Genomic DNA, 23,571 nt, shown 5'->3' on the forward strand with positions numbered 1-23,571 from the left:
GGGTGCGGTGGGTGGGTGGGGTGGGATCTGGTGCGGTGGGGGTGGGTGGTGCGGTGGGTGCTGTGGTGGGTGCTGGGTGGTGTGGGTGGGTGGGTGGCTGGGTGTGTGGGTGCGGTGGGTGGTGGGTGGGTGTGTGGGTGCTGTGGGTGGTGGGTGGGTGGCAGGTGCTGTGGGTGGGGTGGGTGGTGCTGTGGTGGGTGGGTTTGTGCGGGGGTGGGTGGTTGGGTGGGTGGGTGGGTGGGTGGCTGGGTGTGTGGGTGCGGTGGGTGGGTGGGTGGCTGGGTGCGGTGGGTGGGTGGGTGGGTGGGTGGCTGGGTGCTGTGGGTGGGTGGGTGGGTGCTGTGGGTGGGTGGCTGGGTGCTGTGGGTGGGTGCTGTGGGTGGGTGGGTGGTGGGTGCTGTGGGTGGGTGGGTGGGTGGGTGGTGGGGTGTGGGTGGGTGGTGCTGGGTGCTGTGGTGGGTGGGTGGCTGGGTGCTGTGGTGCGGTGGAGTGGGGTGGGTGGGTGGCTGGGTGCTGTGGGTGCGGTGGGTGGGTGGGTGGGTGCGGTGGGTGGGGTGGGTGGGTGGGTGGGTGCGGTGGGTGGGTGTGTGGTGCGGTGGGTGGGTGGCTGGGTGGTGTGGGTGGGTGGGTGGGTGCTGTGGGTGCTGTGCTCGGTGCTGTGGGTGGTGTGGGTGGGTGCTGTGGGTGGCGGGTGCTGTGGCTGGGTGCTGTGGGTGCTTGGGTGGGTGGGTGGGTGGTGGGTGGGTGGGTGTGTGGGTGGGTGGGTGGGTGGTGGTGGTGGTGTGGGTGTGTGGGTGGGTGGGTGCTGTGGGTGGGTGGGTGGGTGGGTGGGGTGGGTGGTGTGGGTGGGTGGGTGGGTGTGTGGGTGGGTGCTGTGGGTGGGTGGGTGGGTGGGTGGTGGGTGGTGGTGGGTGGGGGTGGTGTGGGTGGTGGGGTGGGTGGGTGGTGGGTGGTGTGGGTGGGTGGGTGGGTGGTGGGTGGGTGCTGTGGGTGGGTGGGTGGGTGGTGTGGGTGGGTGGTGGTGGGTGGGTGGGTGGGTGGGTGCTGTGGGTGGGTGGGTGGGTGGTGGGTGGGTGGCTGGGTGGGTGGGTGGGTGGCGGTGGGTGGTGTGGGTGGGTGGTGGGTGCGGTGGGTGGGTGGGTGGGTGGGTGGGTGGGTGGGTGCGGTGGGTGGTGGTGGGGGGTGGGGTGGGTGGGTGGGTGGGTGCGTGGGTGGGTGTGTGGTTGGGTGGGTGGGTGGGTGGGGTGGCTGGGTGGGTGGGTGCGGTGGGTGGTGCTGTGGCTGGGTACGGTGGGTGGGTGGTCTGTGGGTGGGTGGGTGTGGGTGCGGTGGGTGGGTGGGTGGTGCGGTGGGTGCTGTGGTGGGTGGCTGGGTGCGGTGGGTGCTGTGGGTGGGTGGGTGGGTGCTGTGGGTGCGCGGTGGCGTGGGTGGCTGGGTGCTGTGGGTGCGGTGGGTGTGGTGGTTGGGTGGGGGGTGGCAATGTGCGTGGGTGGGTGGGTGGGTGGGTGGGTGGGGGGTGGGTGCTGTGGGTGGGTGGGGTGCGGTGGGTGCGGTGGGTGGGTGGGTGGGTGCGGTGGGTGGGTGGGTGTGTGGCTGTGGTGCGGTGGGTGGGTGGCTGGGTGCTGTGGGTGGGTGCTGGGTGCTGTGGGTGGGTGGCTGGGTGCTGTGGGTGGGTGGGTGGCTGGGTGGTGTGGGTGGGTGTGTGGTGGGTGGGTGGCTGGGTTCTGTGGGGGTGGGTGGGTGGGTGGGTGGGTGCTGGTGGGTGGGTGGGTGGCTGGGTGCTGTGGGTGGTGGGTGGGCGTGGGTGGGTGGTGGTGGTGGTGCTGTGGGTGGGTGGGTGGCTGGGTGCTGTGGGTGGGTGGGTGTGGTGGGTGGGTGGGTGGGTGGCTGGGCTGCTGGGTGCGGTGGGTGGGTGGCTGGGTGCTGTGGGTGCGGTGGGTGGGTGGCTGGTGCGGTGGGTGGGTGGGTGGGTGGGTGGGTGTGTGGGTGGGTGGGTGCGTGGGTGGGTGCTGTGGGTGGGTGGGTGGCTGGGTGCTGTGGGTGGGTGGGTGGGTGGGTGCTGTGGGTGGGGTGGGTGGGTTGGTGCTGTGGGTGGGTGGGTGGGTGGGTAGCTGTGGGTGGGTGGGTGGGTGGGTGCTGGGTGGGTGGGTGGCTGGGTGCTGTGGGTGGGTGGCTGGGTGCTGTGGGTGCGGTGGGTGGGTGGGTGGGTGCGGTGGGTGGGTGGCTGGGTGCGGTGGGTGCGGTGGGTGGGTGGCTGGGTGCTGTGGGTGCGGTGGGTGGGTGGGTGGGTGGGGTGGGTGCGGTGGCTGGGTGCGGTGGGTGCGGTGGGTGGGTGGCTGGGTGCTGTGGGTGCGGTGGGTGGGTGGGTGGGTGCGGTGGGTGGGTGCTGTGCGTGCGGTGGGTGGGTGGCTGGTTGCTGTGGGTGGTGTGGGTGGGTGCTGTGGGTGCTGTGGGTGGGTGCTGTGGGTGGGTGGGTGCTGTGGCTGGGTGCTGTGGGTGGGTGGCTGGGTGCTGTGGGTGGGTGGGTTTGTGGGTGGGTGGGTGGGTGGGTGGCTGGGTGCGGTGGGTGCTGTTGGTGGGTGGGTGCGTGGGTGGGTGGGTGGGTGCTGTGGGTGGGTGGGTGGGTGCTGTGGTTGCTGTGGGTGGGTGGCTGGGTGCGGTGGGTGGTTGGGTGCGGTGGGTGCGGTGGGTGGGTGGGTGCTGTGGGTGCTGTGGGTGGGTGGGTGGGTGGTGGTGGGGGGGGTGGGTGGGTGGGTGGTGGTGGGTGGGTGGGTGGGTGGGTGCTGTGGGTGGGTGGGTGGTGGGTGGGTGGGTGGGTGGTGTGGGTGGGTGGGTGGGTGCTGTGGGTGGGTGGGTGGTGTGGGTGGGTGGGTGTGGGTGGGTGGGTGGGGGTGGTTGGGTGGTGGGTGGGTGGGTGGGTGGGTGGGTGGGTGGGTGGGTGGTGGGTGGGTGGGTGGGTGGGTGGGTGGGTGGGTGGGTGCTGTGGGTGGGTGGGTGCTGGGTGGGTGGGTGGGTGGGTGGGGGGTGGGTGGCTGGGTGGTGGTGGGTGGGTGGGTGGTGCTGTGGTGGGTGGGTGGTGCGGTGGGTGGGTGGGTGGGTGCGGTGGGTGGGTGGGTGGGTGGGTGCTGTGGGTGGGTGGGTGGCTGGGTGCTGTGGGTGGGTGGGTGGCTGGGTGGGTGGCTGGGTGCTGTGGGTGGGTGGGTGCGGTGGGTGGTGCGGTGGGTGGTGCGGTGGGTGGGTGGGTGGGTGTCTGGTGCGGTGGGTGGGTGGGTGGTGCGGTGGGTGGGTGGGTGGGTGGTGTTGTGGGTGGGTGGCTGGGTGGTGTGGGGGGTGGGTGGGTGGGTGTGGTGGGTGGGTGGGTGGGTGGGTGGGTGCGGTGGGTGGGTGGGTGGGTGCTGTGGGTGCGGTGGGTGGGTGCGGTGCTGTGGGGTGGGTGGGTGGGTGGTGTGGGTGGGTGCGGTGGGTGGGTGGGGTGGGTGGGTGGGTGGGTGCTGTGGTGGGTGGGTGGGTGGGTGGGTGGTGCGGTGGGTGGGTGGGGGGTGGGTGGGTGGGTGGTGTGGGTGGGTGGGTGGGTGCTGTGGGTGGGTGGGTGGGTGCTGTGGGTGGGTGGGTGGCTGGGTGCTGTGGGTGGGTGGGTGGGTGGGTGCTGTGGGTGGGTGGGTGGCTGGGTGCTGTGGGGGGTGGGTGTGGGTGGTGTGGGGGGGGGGTGGCTGGTGCGGTGGGTGCGGTGGGTGGGTGGGTGGGTGCGGTGGGTGCGGTGGGTGGGTGGCTGGGTGGGTGGGGTGGGGGGGTGGGGTGGGTGGGTGGGTGGGGTGGTGGGTGGGTGGGTGGGTGGTGGGTGGTGTGGGTGGGTGGGTGGGTGCGGTGGGTGGGTGGCTGGGTGCGGGTGGGTGGGTGGCTGGGGCGGGCGGTGGGTGGGTGGCTGGGTGCGGTGGGTGGGTGGGTGGGTGGCTGGGTGCTGTGGGTGCGGTGGCTGGGTGGTGGGGCTGTGGGTGCTGTGGGTGGGTGGGTGCTGGGGGTGGGTGGGTGGTGCTGTGGGTGGGTGGGTGGATGCGGTGGGTGGGTGGGTGGTGTGTGGGTGGGGTGGGTGCGGTGGGTGCGGTGGGTGGGTGGCTGGGTGCGGTGGGTGGGTGGGTGTGTGGGTGGGTGCGGTGGGTGGGTGGCTGGGTGGTGTGGGTGGGTGGCTGGTGCTGTGGGTGGGTGGGTGGGTGCGGTGGGTGGGTGGCTGGGTGCTGTGGGTGGGTGGGTGGGTGGGTGGGTGCTGTGGGTGGGTGGGTGGTGGGTGGTGTGGTGGGTGGGTGGGTGGGTGGGTGGGTGCTGTGGGTGGGTGGGTGGCTGGGTGCTGTGGGTGGGTGGGTGGCTGGGTGCTGTGGGTGCGGTGGGTGGGTGGCTGGTGCGGTGGGTGGGTGGGTGGGTGCTGTGGGTGGGTGGGTGGTGGGTGCTGTGGGTGGGTGGGTGGGTGGGTGGTGTGGGTGCGGTGGGTGGGTGGCTGGGTGCTGTGGGTGCGGTGGGTGGGTGGCTGGGTGCGGTGGGTGGGTGGGTGGGTGGCTGGGTGCTGTGGGTGGGTGGGTGGTGTGGGTGGGTGGTGTGGGTGGGTGGGTGGTGGGTGTGTGGTTGGGTGGGTGGCTGGGTGCGGTGGGTGGGGTGGGTGGGTGGCTTGGTGCTGTGGGTGGGTGGGTGGCTGGGTGTGTGGGTGGGTGGGGTGGGTGCTGTGGGTGGGTGGGTGGCTGGTGCTGTGGGTGGGTGCTGGGTGCGTGGGTGCGGTGGGTGGGTGGCTGGGGGTGGGTGGGTGGGTGGGTGGGTGGGTGGGTGGGTGGGTGGCTGGGTGGGGGGTGTGGGTGCGGTGGGTGGGTGGGTGGGTGGGTGCGGTGGGTGCTGTGGGGGGGTGGGTGGGTGTCTGGGTGCGGTGGGTGGGTGGGTGGCTGGGTGCGGTGGGTGGGTGGCTGGGTGCGGTGGGTGCTGTGGGTGGGTGGGCTGGGTGCTGTGGGTGCGTTGGGTGGGTGGCTGGGTGCTGTGGTGCGGTGGGTGGGTGGGTGGGTGCTGTGGGTGCGGTGGGTGGGTGGCTGGGTGCTGTGGGTGCTGTGGGTGGGTGTGGTGCTGTGGGTGCTGTGGGTGGGTGGCTGGGTGCTGTGGGTGGGTGGGTGGGTGGTGCGGTGGGTGGGTGGGTGGGTGGGTGGGTGGGGGGTGGGTGGGTGGGTGGGTGGTGTGGTGCGGTGGGTGGGTGGTGTGGGTGCGGTGGGTGGGTGGGTGGGTGGCTGGGTGCTGTGGGTGGGTGGCTGGGTGGGTGGGTGGGTGGTGGGTGCTGTGGGTGGGTGGGTGGCTGGGTGGTGTGGGTGGGTGGGTGGCTGGGTGCTGTGGGTGGGTGGGTGGCTGGGTGCTGTGGTGCGGTGGGTGGGTGGCTGGGTGCGGTGGGTGCGGTGGGTGGGTGGCTGGGTGCGGTGGGTGCGGTGGGTGGGTGGCTGGGTGGGTGGGTGCGGTGGGTGGGTGGCTGGGTGCGGTGGCCTGGGTGCTGTGGGTGCGGGTGGCTGGGTGCTGTGGGTGCGGTGGGTGGGTGGCTGGGTGCTGTGGGTGGGTGGGTGGCTGGGTGCTGTGGGTGCTGTGGCTCGGTGCTGTGGGTGCTGTGGCTGGGTGCTGTGGTGGGTGGGTGCTGTGGCTGGTGCTGTGGGTGCTGTGGGTGGGTGGCTGGGTCTGTGGGTGGGTGGGTGTGTCGGTGGGTGGGGTGGGTGGGTAGCTGGGTGTTCGGGTGGGTGGGTGGGTGCTGTGGGTGGGTGGGTACTTGGGTGGGTGTGTGGGTGGGTGGGTGGGTGGGTGCTGTGGGTGGGTGGGTGGGCACTGTGGGTGGGTACTGTGGGTGCTGTAGGTGGGTGGGTAGGTAGGTAGGTAGGTAGGTAGGTAGGTAGGTAGGTACTGTAGGTAGGTAGGTACCCACTACATCAGTTCCTCACAGACAGGTATTGGTGGCAGCCAGACACTCTCTCTCTTTCCATGTCTTACTCTTTCGTTCCAGTAATCAGGCTGGCAGTGTTACGTTTGAACCAGGGGGAGACAACAGGGCTGAGCCAGACCAGACTCACGTGGGGAGGGGGTAAAGAATCCATACACATGAAATAATCTATTTTCCTCTGTATTGTAGTCAGGTTGACAGTGGTGAGGCAGCAGGGCTGTACAGGGGAGTGAACGGTATGACGGTTCTGTCTATGGAACTAGTGTTGCACGGTATACCGAAACCTCTGTACTGTTTCGGTACTATAATTTTTTTTACTGTCGGTACTTCTGTGAAATATGTCTCACGTCATATATGGATTGAGAGGATCGAGTCTTTTTAGTAATTTATCTGAATCTTCTCGAGCAGGCAGTAGCTAGACACAACGAGAGCCACTTTTGAGAAGCAAGCGGGAGGAGAGCTAAAATGCCAAAACGTTATGCCTCCATGCCCACGCTTGTTGACAAAACTGTCTCCAGAAGCGAACTGTGGGACTACTTTGCTTGCGGTGCAGATGAGGGCTAGCCCACCGATAAACTAAGCAAAAGGTGTTACAAAGCAGTGCAAGGGGTGTTTAGTTCCAAAACTACGTACAAAAAAATACTATTTTACACATGACATTTGCACTGTAACGTTGGCCTACTAGCAATTACATTTGAATTATTTTTGAGTGACATTGACATGAACATATATTCGGCATGACATTCATGCGAGCATTATATAATCACACCCCAAAAGTAAGGTGAAATGCACTCACAACTTGAGAGAAATATATTTAGAATACTTTGTTTGTCTGGGCTTGCTAGCAGTAGCCACTAGCAAGCCAGCAGCCCTGGGTATTGAAATGTACTTTGGAAATTGTAGTATGCTGTGTGAAATCCATTGAATTTCTATGCTGTGTGTAGACTATTGCAATATTGAACCTTCAGAAATGAACTTATTTGTTATTTTGGAACTAATCTATGAATTTAATACATTAATTATTTATCTGTAATGAATGATGACTCATAGGTCTAATGAATGTAATTTCACCCAATATTATGGCCAGAGATTAGCAAATTAACCCAGATATGTATCAAATTACATTTTAAAACAGTAGTTGTAATTGTAAAATTTATTTTGTCTGCTCTGGGTCGCAGATATGGTTTTGCATAAGGAAATTTGAAGATATTCTTCTGTTCTTTAATATAGAAATTGAAGATATTCTATTGGTTATTTTAGTAGTTCTACCAGTTATCAACATATTGTTCAATGTAAACAAATTAATTAAACCCCATTCTGGGACTTGAGCTAATAAGCTTTCTTTTTTTTGCTGTGGTTTCGGTATCGGGTTTTGTTATTGAGTATGGTTTTGGTTTAGAATATCGTGATCCTAAACCTGGTATCGAAGTCAAAAAGTACAACATCTGGTATCGTGACAACACTGTGGGACTTTCACAAAACCGACAGCACTGGAACAATGCCATACCCAACCCCTCTGTGTGGCACGTGTGTGTGCGCCGCAGTGCGTGTGTGTGTGTGTGTGGTAGTTGGCTGCATTGCCCTAGCAGCCCAGTGGGCAGGTATGGAGACCTACATCATCAATCACCGATATCCCAGTGTTCACACAGCTGCACTCTTTTACTCCCTCCCTCTCTCCTCTCTTCCCTTCCTAATGGCAACATTTAACTTCAGATCACATGGCAAAATGAATGAAAGTTCTATACATTCTGCCAACTGCTCCAGTCTCTCTCTACATGTCTTTTCATTCCCTTCTCCTCCCCTCTTCCTTTCTAGTCCCATCTATCAACCTGCCACTGTTTTCACCCATACCTCCTGTTGAGCTCTCTTGCCTTCCTCTGTCCGCCCTTCTTCTACACCTCTCTTCCTCTACACCTCTCTTCCTCTACACCTCTCTTCCTCCCATCTTTCACGCCTCCTTTCTGTTCCATACATCTATCACTGCTCACCACTGTTTTCACACACAAACCTCCTGTCAAACTAGCCCTCTTTCCTTCTCTCCCTCCCTCTTTTTTTAACATTTTGTTTTAGTCCATCTGTCTTGTCTGTTTGTCCTGCTATGTGCCCATGTTGATGTGGCACACAGAGGGGCCCTTGGGTTGCCATGGTACCTTGGCACAAACGCCCAAACCTCCGCTATACCCCCCTGGCCCCCTGCGTTCCCCCCCTTCTAATGTACACCTCTTCGTTTTACATTACCTCTCTCCTATCACCCATCTTTTTCTCTCTAAATGTACCCACCCACTCTCTCTCAATGTACTCCATCCCCTACTCTCTCCCTCTCTCTTTTTCTCTCATTCTACCCCACCTCTTTCTCTCTCATTCCCATGATAACATAGTGATCTGTTTGTTCATCCAACACTGACTCTAGTGGGCCTCCCCTCCCTCTTTCCTCCCTCACTCTTTCTGTTATTCCTTCTCTCACGTGCTCTGCAGAATCTCATATTTTATTGCTCTATTTTGCTTGCTCTGTTTTTTCTCTCCCTCTCACACTGTTCTACTCCCTAGGAAATCCTCTACCTCTTATTATGGAGTCATGTTAAGGTAGGTCGCTGAAAGAGGAAAACACACACCTCACTTTCAATATCCCTTTTTCTTCTTGACACACTCTCTCAGATAAGAGGGCACACACTTATCTCTCATTGTCTGTTTATTCTTTCACTCACTCAGTCTCACACTCATTTGGTATTTTATTAGGATCCCCATTAGCTGTTGCAAAAGAAGCAACTACTCTTCCTGGGGTCCACACAAAACATGAAACATGACATAATACAGAACATTAATAGACAACTCAAGGACAGAAATATATATTTTACAGATGGCACCTGTAGCCTACATATCAATACATACACACAAACTATCTAGGTCAAATAAGAGAGAGGTGTGCTGTGAGGTGTTGCTTTCTGTTTTTTGAAACAAGGTTTTCTGTTTATTTGAGCAATATGAGATGGAAGGAAGTTCCATGCAATAATGGCTTTATATAATACTGACACTTTCTTGAATTTGTTCTGGATTTGGGGACTGTGAAAAGACCCCTGGTGGAATGTCAGTGTTCTGCCATGGCCAGCGAAGAGCCCGGATCTCAATCCCATTGAGCATGTCTGGGACCTGTTGGATCGGAGGGTGAGGGCTAGGGCCATTCCCCCTAGAAATGTCCGGGAACTTGTGGGTGCCTTGGTGGAAGAGTGGGGTAACATCTCACAGCAAGACCTGGCAAATCTGGTGCAGTCCATGAGGAGGAGATGAACTGCAGTACTTAATGCAGCTGGTGGCCACACCAGATACTGACTGTTACATTTGAGTTTGACCCCCCCCCATTTGTTCAGGGACACATTATTCCATTTCTGTTAGTCACATGTCTGTGGAACTTGTTCAGTTTATGTCTGTTGTTGAATCTTGTTATGTTCATACAAATATTTACACATGTTAAGTTTGCTGAAAATAAATGCAGTTGACAGTGAGCGGATAATTCTTTTTTTGCTGAGTTTATTTATATTAGCCCTCTGATTACAATGAAAAGTAAGATGTGCCGTTCTGTTCTATGTCAGCTTAACTAGGTCTTTCCTTGCAGCACTCGACCATATGACTGGACAATAATCAAGATAAGACCAAACTCTATTCTGCAGGACTTGCTTTGTGGAGTGTGGTGTCAAAAAAGCAGAGCATCTATTACGGACAGACTTCTCCCCATCTTTACAACCATTGAATCTATATGTTTTGACCATGACAGTTTACAATCTAAGGTAATGCCAAGTAATTTAGTCTCCTCAACGTGTTCAACAGCCACATCCTTCATTACCAGATTCCGCTGAGGTGTAGAACTCAGGGAATTATTTGTTCCAAATACAATGCTCTTAGATTTAGAGATGTTCAGGACCAGTTTGTTACTGGCCACCCACTCCAAAATTGACTGCAATTCCTTGTTAAAGGTTTCAGTGACTTCATTACATGTAGTTACTGATGCGTATATGGTTGAGTCATCAGCATACATGGAAACACATGCTTTGTTTAATGCCAGTGGCAGGTCATTGGTAAAAATAGAAAAGAGTAGAGTGCCTAGAGAGCGGCCTTGTGGTACACCACACTTGGATTAGCGAGCACAACGTGCCATTGGAACGTAGCAATGTCTACACTGTATTTCTGATCAATTAGATGCCATTTTAATTAACAAAAAAATAGCTTGTGACCCCAAACTTTTGAAAAGTAGTGTATTTTGTAAGGCGTTCCAAGCCGACGGTGCAGAGTATATAAAAGCCCTTTTACCAAATTAATTTGGAACAGTTAGCAGGATAAAGTCCTGCGAACAAAGAGGGTACCCACCACATTTCTGAACAATAAAAATGCCCAAATAAAATGGTAGTAAACCCAAAATGGCTTTGTAAATAAAAGTATACCAGTGACTGAGCCTTCGATTGACTAGAGAAGGCCAGCCAACCCTGTTATACAAAGTGCAGTGGTGGGTAAGGGTTTTACAGTTTAAAATAAATCTCAATGCTCCATGGTAAAGGGTGTCAATTGATCTCAAACACTGAGCAGAAGCATTCATATAAAATATCCCCGTAATCTAGTATAGGCATAAATGTAGCTGATACTAGCCGGCTCCTGGCTTCAAAAGAAAAACAGGCCTTATTCCTAAAATAATTGTTTTGTAAGTTGTTTAATATACAATTTAAAAGAGCCCGTCAACAATAAAAATGTCAAGGTATTTGAGGTTACAGTCTCAATCTCATTGACGTGACAGGTAGTAATAGGTGATGGGTTCAGAGGTCTTTTTCTTGCTTTAGAAAACACCATTAGTTTATTTTTGTCAGTATTGAGGATAAGCTTGAATTGACACAAGGTATGTTGAACAGTATAATAAGCAGTTTGCAAGTTCTGGAAAGCTTTTGTGAGAGATGAGGCACAACAATAAATAACAGTATCGGCATAAAAGTGAAGTTGCGCATTTTACGTTTGTGAATAATACAAGACAGCTCAGAAGAAAACAATGGATTATCTCGCACTTTAACTCAACCTGTGGAATGGGGCATGTTGGTTTACTATTTGGAAAAAAGATCATGAAAGAATTCAGGCAGTTTCCACATCAGGAATAAGCTCAATCTTGCGCCAGTCAAAATAAAACAAATCATGAAAGAAAGCCTGCTCATTAAAACTCTTAAAATGTCCCTTATGAATAAAGCGTGGGTTTGTGTTAGGAACCTTCAGTATTTCTAACAGCAACCCCAGCACAATGGTCACTTAAATCATTACAAAAACCACCAACCACAGAATATTTATGTGGAACGTTTGTGTATAGCGAAGGTAATTAAGGTAATTAAGCTAAATAACTATCGCCCCGTAGCACTCACTTCCGCCATCATGAAGTGCTTTGAGAGACTAGTCAAGGATTATATCACCTCCACCCTACCTGACACCCTAGACCCACTCCAATTTGCTTACCGCCCCAATAGGTCCACAAATGACGCAATCGCAATCACACTGCCCTAACCCATCTGGACAAGAGGAATACCTATGTAAGAATGCTGTTCATCGACTACAGCTCAGCATTTAACACCATAGTACCCTCCAAACTCGTCATTAAGCTCGAGACCCTGGGTCTCGACCCTGCCATGTGCAACTGGGTCCTGGACTTTGTGGTGAGGGTAGGTTGCAACATCTCCACCCCGCTGATCCTCAACACTGGGGTCCCACAAGGGTGCGTTCTCAGCCCTCTCCTGTACTCCCTGTTCACCCATGACTGCGTGGCCATGCACGCCTCCAACTCAATCATCAAGTTTGCAGACGACACTACAGTGGTAGGCTTGATTACCAACAACGACGAGACGGCCTACAGGGAGGAGATGAGGGCCCTCGGAGGGTGGTGTCAGGAAAATAACCTCTCACTCAATGTCGACAAAACAAAGGAGATGATCGTGGACTTCAGGAAACAGCAGAGGGAGCAGCCCCCTATCCACATTGACGGGACAGTAGTGGTGAAGGTGGAAAGTTTTTTTTTAAGTTCCTCGGCGTACACATCACGGACAAACTGAAATAGTCCACCCACACAGACAGCGTGTGGGTGGAGGCCAGGAGGCTGAAGAAATTCGCCTTGTCACCAAAAACACTCACAAACTTTTACAGATGCACAATCGAGAGCATCCTGTCGGGCTGTATCATCGCCTGGTACGGCAACTGCTCCGTCCACAACCGTAAGGCTCTCCAGAGGGTAGTGAGGTCTACACAACGCATCACCAGGGGCAAACTACCTGCCCTCCAGGACACCTACACCACCCGATGTCACAGGAAGGCCAAAAAGATCATCAAGGACAACAACCACCTGAGCGACTGCCTGTTCACCCCGCTATCATCCAGAAGGCGAGGTCAGTACAGGTGCATCAAAGCGGGGACCGAGAGACTGAAAAACAGCTTCTATCTCAAGGCCATCAGACCGTTAAACAGCCATTACTAACATTGACTGTCTGCTGCCAACATACTGTCTCATCTCTAGCCACTTTAATAATGAAAAATTGATGTAATAAATGTATCACTAGCCACTTTAAACAATGCCATTTTATGTAATGTTTACATACACTACATTACTCATCACATATGTATATACTGTACTCTATACCATCTACTGCATCTTGCCTATGCCGTTCGGCCATCGCTCATTCATAAATTTGTATGTACATATTCTTATTAATTCCTTTACACTTGTGTGTGTGTATAAGGTAGTTGTTGTGAAATTGTTAGGTTAGATTACTTGTTAGATATTACTGCATGGTCGGAACTAGAAGCACAAGCATTTCGCTACACTCGCATTAACATCTGCTAACCATGTGTATGTGACAAATACATTTGATTTTGATTTCATCAATCAGGGTAGATTTCTCTGGAGATTTGAGATTTGGGCGGGTGGGTGAGTTAATCAACGGGGTAAGATTCATTTAAAATCATCAGACACCGGCTTTAACCAGTGTTGATGTGCCCCCGTCTGTCCGTAATTAGAAATAATACGAAAATCGTGCCGTCTGGTTTGCTTTATATAAGGAATTTGATGTATTGCATTTACTTTTACTCAAGTATGAGAACTGAGTACTTTTTCTACCACTGTACTTAAATACATTTAAAGCCAGATACTTTTATACTTCTACTCAAGTAGTATTTGACTGGGTAAATTTTATTTGAGTCATTTTCTATTAATGTGTCTTTTACTCAAGTATGACAATTTAGTACTTTTCCACCGCTGTCTGTTTTTCAGTCTGGAGGGTCAAGCCAATAGAAATCAATGGTCGTCCAGCCTACTGCCAAGAAGTGGGGTCCAAGTATACCACAGGACAATGGGAAAATAAATCTATGATTCATTTTTTATACCCTTGCTTTGTGTAATGGGTGTGTGTAATGAGTGTGTGTGTGGGTGGCATAAGGGATGTTTTTATGGGAGATTAAAGTGAAGGAAGGACCTCTTGTTACAGGAACCTGTGTGTGCTTCTATGACAGTGTCTGTGATCATGTCTGTGATCATGTCTGTGTGTGTGAAGTGACTGATGTGGTGACCTGTACTTGTGATGTGGATAAGTGAGTGTGTAAAGGTGAGGAGTGAGGGCGGTGGCTTCAGAAGCCTGGCGCCAGACTCCGATGACCCCTGACCTCTAACCCATAACCTAGGAGGAGGTTCTGTCAGCCTGGTAATAACACCCAGAGTCAGCACAACTAGCTTGGCTGGCACACTCTCTCTGTCTGAGTGAAAATCCCCAACCCTGTTTCTTTCTCTCCCTCCCACTTTCGTATATACTGTCCTTCGGCCAGTTGTTCTGGCTGATACAGTCCTTTGCACTGTAAATAGAGCCTGGAGTTTTTACTGACCCAAATAGACCATCCATTTCAGACCAGGCATAGACCATCCTTAAGCCTTGATCAGACTGACAGCATCATTGCATTTTGGTACACCAGAAGTACATACATTTTCAGTGGAACGCTGCGCTTGCCTTGCAGCATTGCGTTGCAGTGCTTTCTGTGTGGCGCGTACGTTGTATTTCACTAACATATGCAACAAATTGTATGCGTAGACGACAGAACTACTTGCAAAAGGTGAATGTTGAACTTTTGTTGCTCACATATCCTGTAAAAATGCTGGATTACATAATGAAAACAGTTTGATAGCAGAATTTATTACACAGCATTGATGCAAAACATTGTGGCTTTGATCAAGGCGGTAGACTGTCATTGCAATGTGCCGGTGGGACCCATTCATTCGACAAGATGTCTAGAAATGTCCTCTACAGTATGTGTAAGTAAACTAGTGTTGTAGTAAGTAGGGTTGTCTAGTGTGATACCCAGTCCTTGATGTAAGTACATGGCATGTTTTGTATGTTTATGTGTGTGTGTTACTTACTGCTCTCCCTTAACCCTTTCTGTGTGTTCTTCCAGATGTATGGTCGCTACACACAGGAGTTGGGGGCGTATGCTAAAGAAGAGGCAGCTCGCCTGAGGGAGGAGGGGGGTTGGAGGCGCTCGGTCAAAGAACGCTCACGCTCCCTGGAACTTCTGGAGTACGACAAGGGCCGCTGTGCCAAGTGTCGCAGTGAGTACTGACCAATACTGACCACTCAAGCTGGACATACTGTAACCAGACCATGTTTTCTGACCAGGTCTCTCTTTGTCTCGCGGCTGGATTAACAAGAAGTTAGGCTTTTAAATGATGTATGACACTTGTATTTTCATGAATGTTTAATATTACGATTATTGTATTTAGAATTTGGCGCTTTGCAATTTCACCGGATGTTGTCGAGGTGAGACGCAAGCGTCCCAATGATCCGTACTAAAACTACAAATTCTAGCTCATTCTTCAAAAAACAAGCCTGAAACTCTTTATGAAGACTGTTGACATCTAGTGGAAGCCCTAGGAACTGCAATCTGGGAGGTCTTCCTTTTGTATTCCCATTGACAGCCATTGTAATCAATGGTGAGCTGAAATTTTTATTTTTATTGATTGTCCTCTGGTTTTTGCCTGCCATATCAGTTCTGTTATACTCAGACATTATTTTAACAGTTTTGGAAACTTTAGTGTTTTCTATCCAATACTACCAATTATATGCATATCCTAGCTTCTCGGCCTGAGTAACAGGCAGTTTACTTTGGGCACCTCATTCATCCAAACTTCCAAATACTGCCCCCTAGCCCAAAGAAGTTAACATACCTTTGTGCGAGAAGTGCAAATCAATCCCAGAACAAGGACCTTGTGAAGATGATGGAGGAAACTGGTACAAAAGTATATATCCACAGTAAAACGAGTCCAATATCGACATAACCTGAAAGGCCGCTCAGCAAGGGAGAAGCCACCTCTCCAAAACCGCTGTAAAAAAGCCAGACTATGGTTTGCAACTGCACATGGGGACAAAGATCGTACTTTTTGGAGAAATGTCCTCTGGTCTGATGAAACAAAAATAGAAGTGTTTGGCCATAATGACCATCGTTATGTTTGGAGGAAAAAGGGGGAGGCTTGCAAGCCGAAGACACCATCCCAACCATGAAGCACGGGGGCATGGCAGCATAATGTTGTGGGGGTGCTTTGCTGCAGGAGGGACTGGTGCACTTCACAAAATAGATGACATCACAAGGATATATTGAAGCAACATCTCAAGATATCAGTCAGGAAGTTAAAGCTTGGTCGCAAATGGGTCTTCCAAATTGACAATGACCCAAAGTTGTGGCAAAATGGCTTAAGGACAACAAAGTCAAGGTATTGGAGTGGCCATCACAAAGCCCTGACCTCAGTCCTATAGAAGAGTTGTTGGCAGAACTGAAAAAGCGTGTGCGAGCAAGGAGGCCTACAAACCTGACTCAGTTACACCAGCTCTGTCAGGAGGAATGGGCCAGAATTCACCCAACTTATTGTGAGAATCTTGTGGAAGGCTACCTGAAACGTTTGACCCAAGCTAAACATTTTAAAGGCAATGCTACCAAATACTAATTGATTGTATGTAAACTTCTGGCCCACTGGGAATGTGATAAAATAAATAAAAGCTGAAATAAATAATTCTCTCTACTATTATTCTGACATTTCACATTCTTAAAATAAAGTGGTGATCCTAACTGACCTAAGACAGGGAATTTTTACTAGGATTAAATGTCAGGAATTGTGAAACTGAGTTGGAATGTATTTGGCTAAGGTGTATGTAAACTTCCCACTACACCTGTATATGTTGCTCATTGATTTCCTCCTGGTAAATGAAGCTGAATATTGTAGCAGTGTCTCTATCCCCTCACTTCCAGCCTAGCGCTCTTGGGAGGTGTGCGGCGGTGATGGGCCTCTGTCTATGCAACAGGCAATTACAGGCAATTAGGCAATTACACACATGCTATCTAGAGGAGAACGTTTGGTAATGCCATTAGCAGAACAACGCAGTATGGATCATCTCTTCAGATCACACTGAACACCTATCAATACAATGATACTTCTATATGGCTCATTTTACAAGTACATTCTGTCACAAAAAGTGAGTCTCGCTATAGAAAATGATAGCCAAAGTGGAATGGGTGCTTTTGCATGGATAACCCAGCAGGGGGAATAGTTGAGCTATAGAACGATATAAGATGGGGCTGAAATACAGAGCAGGAGGATGGCGAGAGGAACCCTTGATTGAAAAAGAGAAATGGAGAGAGTACAGGAGAGAGGGAGAGTGAGGCTGAATTACACAGGCTGGTTCTATGTTACCGTGGTGTTGCGTTACCAGGGAGACAGGGTGAAATCTCAACCACAGAGGTTTGGTTACGCTAGCTAGGATCAGCTACAGTCAGTAAGGCTGGGGACAGTCAGGATGGGAGCACAGGAGCACACAATTCTCTGGGTTTCTCTCTGTTTGATTCTGTCTTGTTTTGCTAATCAAAAGTTTGCAAACGATTTATTACGTAAATCATTTTCTGATATTTGAGGTATAATAAAAAAAACAACTGATTGGAGATCATCCATCCACTCCAGACTGAGGTTGTGATGTAGTGGTTACACAACTACACTATATATACAAAGTATGTAGACACCCTTTCAATTGAGGGGATTTGGCTATTTCAGCCACACCCGTTGCTGACAGGTGTAGAAAATCGAGCTCACAGCCATGCAATCTCCACAGACAAACATTTAGTAGTAGAATTGCCTTACTGAAGAGCTCAGTGGCTTTCATCGTGGCACCAGTCATCCAACAAGTCAGTATGTCAAATTTACTTTTGGTCATGTAGTGTATGTTTGGTGTGTGTGTGAAACAGTGGATTGTTGTGTAATGAATTCTGTTAAGAGCTCAGCCATAAGAACAGGCATGAAATATTCAGTGACGAGTTCACTGGAGTAGCCTTCACAACACACACAGAGTCAGAAACTTTCACTCTCTCTTTCTCACATGCACACACACACAGATTTTCCAGGTGGAACAGTTGGGTCTCATGCTGTGGGGGTTTGGGGGTGGGGGGGTCACAGGGACCCCAGGGCTGTCTATCTGTAGCCCAGCTGGGGGAATGACAGGCCTCAGGGTGCTGTCACTCAAACCTGCTGTCACTCAATCCTATTGATGTCGAGTCCCCTAGAAGGTACATCATCCTAGGACACACACAGCCGATCTGCAGCTGTTTTTTCAGAGAAATTACACTGACAGTCTCTTTTCCTCCGTTCTGTCTTTCTCCACACATCTCCTTCCCCCTTTCACTCGCTCTCTCACTCTCTCTCTCTGCCCCCTCTCGCTCACTCTCTCGGCCCCCCCTTCGCTCGCACTCTCGGCCCCCGCTTCGCTCCCACTCTCTTCTGGCTGGCCCCCCCTTCGCTCGCACTCTCTGGCCCCCCTTCGCTCGCTCGCACTCTCTGGCCCCCCTTCGCTCGCTCGCACTCTCTGGCCCCCCTTCGCTCGCTCGCACTCTCTGGCCCCCTTCGCCGGGCCGCACTCTCTGGCCCCCTTCGCGCTCGCGACTCTGGCCCCTTCGCCGCTCGCGCCGCTTCTCTCCCGCCGCTCGCTCTCTCTCCCCGCTCGCTCGCTCTCTCACCGCCGCTCGCTCTCCTCGCTCGCTCTCTCCCCTCGCTCGCTCTCCTCGCTCGCTCTCTCCCCTCGCTCTCCCTGCTCGCTTCTCCCCGCTCTCTCTCCCGCTCACTTTTGCTCGCTCTCCCCCACTTGCTCCCCCGCTCTCTCCCAGCTCGCTTCTCTCCCCGCTCGCTTAGCTTCTCTCCCCGCTCGCTAGCTCTCTCCTCGCTCGCTCGCTCTCTCTCCCCGCTGCTTAGCCTCTCTCCCCGCCGCTTTCTCCCCGCTCGCCGCTTTCTCTCCGCTCGCTCGCTCTTCTCCCGCCGCTCGCTTTCTCTCCGCTCGCTCGCTTTCTCCCCGCCGCCGCTTTCCTCGCTGTGGCTTTCTCCGCCGCTTTCTCTCGCTCGCTTTCTCCTCGCTCGCTCGCCGCTCTCTCCCCTCCGCTGCCGCTCGCTTTCTCTCCCGCTGCTCGCTCGCTCGCTTTCTCTCGCTCGCTGCTGCGCTTCTCACCCCGCTCTCTCTCCCCCGCTCTCTCCCCCCTCTCTCTCCTCGCTCTCGCTTCGCTCGCTCGCTCTCTCTCTCTCTCTCTCTCTCTCCGCCCGCGCTCACTTCTTCCCCGCTCGCGCTTCACTTTCCCCGCTCGCGCTCACTCTCTCCCCTGCTTGCACTCTCAAGCTCTCCCCGCCTCGCGCTCTCGCCCTCTATCCCCGCCCGCTCTCTCGCTCTCGCTCCTCCCCGCTGCTCGCTGGCTTTCTATCCCCGCCGCTCCTTCGCTCGCTTTCCTCGCCGCTGCCGCTCTCTCCCGCTCGCCGCTTTCTCCCCGCTCGCGCTCGCTTTCTCTCGCTCGCTGCTGCGCTCTCTCCCTGCTTCGCTCGCTTCTCTCCCCCGCTTCTCCCCCGCCTCGCCCCGCTCGCGCTCCTCCGCTTCTCCCCCGCCTTCTCCCCCCTCTCTCCTCGCCTCGCTCCCCGCTCGCCTCGCTCGCTTTCTCTCTCCTCCTCCGCTCGCGCTCTCGCTTTCTCCCCGCCGCACTTCGCTCTCTACCCCGCCGCTTCTATCCCACGCGCTCTCTCGCTCTCGCTCTCTCTCGCCTCTCCCGCTCTCTCTCGCCTTCTCTCGCTCTCTCTCCCCTCTCGCCTCTCTCTCGCTCTCCCCCTCTCGCTTCTCTCTCGCCTCTCCCCTCTCGCTCTCTCTCTCGCTCTCCTCTCGCTCTCTCTCGCTTCTCCTCTCTCCCTCTCGCTCTCTCCCTCTCGCTCTCCTCGCTTTCTCCCGCTCTTCTTCGCTTTCCCCCGCTCGCTCTCGCTTTCTCCTCGCTCGCTTCGCCGTCGCTTTCTCGCTCGCTCGCTTTCTTCGCTCGCGCTTTCCTCGCCGCGCGCTTCCTCGCGCCGCTTCTCCCGCGCTTTTCCCGCTCGCTTTCTCGCCTTCTCCCGCCGCTTTCTCCCGCCGCGCTCTCCCGCCGCTGCCGCTTCCCGCCGCCGCTTTCTCCTCGCCGCTGCGCTTCCCCCGCTCTCCCCCGCTTCTCTCCCCTCTCTCCTCGCGCCCCGCTCGCTCTCGCTCGCTTTCTCTCTCTTCTCGCCGCGCTCACTCTTTCTCCCCGCCGCTCTCACTTTCCCCGCCGCGTCTCACTTCCCCCTGCTTGCACTCTCAAGCTTCCTCGCCGCGCTCTCGCTCTCTATCCCGTCGTTCGCCTCGCTTTCCCCGCCGCGTGCTCTATCTCGCCGCTCTTCGCGCTCGCTTTCTCGCTCGCCGCTGCTTCTCTCGCCGCGCTTCGCTCGCCGCTCGCGCTTCTCCCTGCTCGTCGCTCCCTCCGCTCTCTCTCCCCGCTTCTCCCCCGCCCGCTCCCCGCGCGCTTCCCCGCTCTCCCCCCCGCTCCCCCCCTCCCGCGCTTCTTCGCTTTCACCCCGCCGCACTCTCGCTCTCTATCCCCCCGCTCTCTATCCCACGCTCGCTTTCTCGCTCTCGCCTTTCGCTTTCCCGCCCTCTCTCGCCTCTTCGCTCTCTCCCCTCTCGCTTCTCTCGCTCTCCCTCTCGCCTCTGCCTCTCCCCTCGTCTCTCGCTCTCTCCTCTCGTCTCTCGCTCTCCCCTCTCGCTCTCTCTCGCTTTCTCCCCTCTCTCCCTCTCGCTTCTCCCCCTCGCTTTCTCTCGCTCTCTCCCCGCTTCCGCTCTCTCCCGCTCGCTCCCTCCCCGCCTCTCCCCGGTCGCCTCGCTCTCCCGCGCGCTCGCTCGCTTCGCTTTCTCCCGCTCGCTCTCGTCTCTCCCCGCTTCTCTCTCTCCCTGCTTGCTCCTGCTCGCTCTCGCTCTCCCTGCTCGCTCTCGCTCTCTCCCTCGCTCGCTCGCCTTCCCGCTCGCTCTCGCTTCCCGCTGCTCTCCCGCCGCCGCTCCCCGCGGCCGCTTTCCGCCGCTCTCTCTCTCCCCACTCGCTTTCTCTCTCCCCGCCGCTCTCCCGCCAGCGCCTTTCTCCCCACTCGCTCTCTCTCTCCCGCTCGCTCTCTCCCCACGCCTTCTCCCTCTCGCTCTCACTCGCTTTCCCCGCCGCTTCACTCGCTTCTCCTCGCTGCTCGCCGCTCCGCTTCTCCCCGCTCGCTCTCACTTCGCTCTTCTCCTCTCGCTCTCGCCGCTTTCTCTCGCTCTCCCCGCTCGCTTTCTCCCCCCGCCGCTTTCTTCTCCCCGCCGCTCTCTCTCTCTCCCCGCTCGCTTTCTCTCCCCCCGCCGCTTCTCTCCCCGCTCGCTTCTCCCCGCCGCCGCTCTCTTTCCCAGCTCGCGCCGCTTCTCCCCCGCCGTCGCTTTCCCCCACTTCGGCTCCCCGCCGCTTTCTCCCCGCCGCTTTCTCCCGCCACTCGCCGCTTTCTCCCTCGCCGCTTTCTCCCGCCGCTTCTCTCCCCGCCGCCGCTTTCCCCACTCGCCGCCGCTTTCCTCGCCGCTGTTCTCTCGCCGCCGCTTTCCCGCGCGCCGCTTCTCCCGCGCCGCTTCTCCCCGCCTTCTCCCTCTCTCCCGCCTGCTCCTCGCCGCTTCGCCGCTTTCTCTCCCCGCCTCCTTCTCCCGCCGCGCTCTCACTCTCTCGCTCACTTTCCCCGCTTGCACTCTCAAGCCTCTCCCGCTCGCGCTTCGCTCTATCCCCCGCTCGCTCTCTCGCCTCGCTTTCCCCTCGCTCGCTCGCTTTCTATCCCCGCCGCTCTCGCTCGCCTCCCCGCTCGCCGCCGCTTTCTCTCCGCCGCTCGCTTTCTCCCTGCTTCGCCGCTCTCTCCCTCCGCCTCTCCCCCCGCTCTCTCTCCCCGCGCTCTCTCCCCGCCCGCTCCCGCGCGCCGCTCTTCCCTCCGCTCTCCCCCCTCTCTCTCCTCGCTCGCTCTCGCTCGCTCTCTCTCTCTCTCTTCTCCCCGCGCGCGCTCGCTTCTCCCCCGCCCGCACCTCGCTCTACCCCCGTCGCTTCTCGCCCTCGCTCTCTCTCGCTTTCTCCCCCGCCCTCTCTCGCTCTCTCTCGCTTCCTCCCCCTCGCTTCTCTTCGCTCTCCCCTCTCGCTTTCTCTCCCCTCTCGCTCTCTCTCGCTTTCTCCTCTCGCTCTCTCTCGCTCTCCCTCTCGCTCTCCTCGTCTCCCTCGCCTCTCCCTTCTCGCTCTCCCGCCTCTCCCCCTCTCCCCCTCGCTCTCTCCCTCTCGCTCTCTCCCTCTCGCTCTCTCCCCGCCCCTCTCTCGCTCTCTCTCGCTCTCTCCCCGCTCTCTCTCACTCTCTCCCCGCCGCCTCCCGCTCTCTCCCGCCGCTCTCGCCTTCCCGCTCTCGCTCGCTCCGCTCTCCCCGCCGCCTCGCTCTCCCCGCTTTCTCTCCCCTGCTCGCTCTCCGCTCGCTCGCCCTCTCCCGCTCGCTCCCGCTTTCTCCCCGCTCGCTCCGCTTCTCCCCGCTCGCTTCGCTCTCTCCCCGCTCGCTCGTCTCTCTCTCCCCACTCGCCGCTTCTCTCCTCTCGCTCTCGCTCTCCTCGCCGCTTTCCCCCCTCTCGCTCTCTCCCCTCTCGCTCTCCGCCTCCCTCACGCTCTCTCCCCCTCGCCTCTCTCCCCTCTCGCTCTCTCTCTCCCTCTCGCTCTCTCTCTCCTCTCGCTTCTCCCTCGCCTCCTCCCCCCCCTCGCTCTCTCTCTCCCCTCTCGTCTCTCCTCGCTCTCGCCGCTTCTCTCCCCCCCGCTCTCGCCGCTCTCCCCCGCGCTCTTCTCCCCCCCGCTCTCGCCGCTCTCGCCCTCCCGCTCTCGCTCGCGTCTTTCCCTCCCCGCTATCGCTCGCTCGCTCTCTCCCCGCCTCTCTCTCTCCCTGCTTGCTCCTGCTCGCTCTCGCTCTCTCCCTGCTCGCTCTCGCTCTCTCCCCGCCGCCTCGCTTCTCCCCGCTCGCTCTCGCTTCTCCCCGCTCGCTCTCGCTCTTCTCTCCCCGCTCGCTCTCGCTCTCTCCCCACTCGTCGTTTCTCTCCTCTCGCTCCGCTCTCCCGCCCGCTCTCCGCTCTCCCTCACGCTCTCTCCCCTCTCGCTCTCTCTCCCCTCTCGCTCTCTCTCTCCCCTCTCGCTCTCTCTCTCTCCCCTCTCGCTCTCTCTCCCCTCTCGCCTCTCTCTCTCCCCTCTCGCTCTCTCGCTTCGCTCTCGCTCGCTTCTCCCTCCCCGCTCTCGCCGCTCTCTCCTCCCCGCTCTCGGCTTCTCCCTCCCGCTCTCGCGCTCTCGCCCCCGCCTCGCCCTCTTTCCTCCCCGCTTATCGCCGCCGCGCTCTCTCCCCGCTCTCTCTCTCTCCCTGCTTGCTCCTGCTCGCTCTCGCTCTCTCCCTGCTCGCTCTCGCTCTCTCCCCGCTCGCTCTCGCTCTCTCCCCGCTCGCTCTCGCTCTCTCTCTCCCCACTCGCTCGCTCTCTCTCCTCTCGCTCTCGCTCTCCCCGCTCGCTCTCCGCTCTCCCCTCACGCTCTCTCTCCCCTCTCGCTCTCTCTCCCCTCTCGCTCTCTCTCTCCCCTCTCGCTCTCTCTCTCTCCCCTCTCGCTCTCTCTCTCCCCTCTCGCTCTCTCTCTCCCCTCTCGCTCTCTCTCTCCCTCTCGCTCTCTCCCTCTCGCCTCTCGCTCTCGCTCTCTCTCCCCTCTCGCTCTCGCTCTCTCTCTCCCCTCTCGCTCTCTCTCTCCCCTCTCGCTCTCTCCCTCTCGCCCTCTCGCTCTCGCCGCTCTTTCCTCTCCTCGCTCTCGCTCGCTCCCCCCGCTCTCCGCGCTCTCTCCTCCCCGCTCTCGCCGCTGCTCTCGCCCTCCCGCTCTCGCTGCTTCTCTCCCCGCTATCGCTCGCTTCTCTCTCCCCGCTCGCTCGCTCTCTCTCCCTCTCGCTCTCTCTCTCCTCGCTCTCGCTCTCTCTCTCGCTCTCCCCTCTCGCTCCCCCTCTCGCTCTCTCTCTCCCCTCTCGCTCTCTCTCCCCTCTCGCTCTCTCTCTCCCCTCTCGCTCTCTCTCTCCCCTCTCGCTCTCTCTCTCCCCTCTCGCTCTCTCTCTCTCTCCCCTCTCGCTCTCTCTCTCTCTCCCTCGCTCTCGCTCGCTCTCTCTCTCCCTCCCGCTCTCGCTCGCTCTCTCCTCCCCGCTCTCGCCGGCTTTCCCTCCCGCTCTCGCTCGCTCTCTCCCTCCCCGC

At 56.7% G+C, this 23,571-nt stretch overlaps 1 protein-coding gene across 1 annotated transcript in view; it reads left to right on the plus strand.

Annotated features, from left to right (window-relative positions):
• The window catches only part of LOC106613120 (chloride channel protein 2), a 222,177-nt gene that overhangs the window by 62,315 nt on the left and 136,291 nt on the right, over nt 1–23,571 (plus strand). The window contains exon 2 of the mRNA XM_045724704.1: nt 14,393–14,546. Coding sequence (XP_045580660.1) covers nt 14,393–14,546 — 154 coding nt within the window. The remainder of the gene's footprint in view (nt 1–14,392; nt 14,547–23,571) is intronic.

Source organism: Salmo salar, chromosome ssa09 (assembly GCF_905237065.1).
Source record: "Salmo salar chromosome ssa09, Ssal_v3.1, whole genome shotgun sequence".
NCBI lineage: Eukaryota > Metazoa > Chordata > Actinopteri > Salmoniformes > Salmonidae > Salmo > Salmo salar.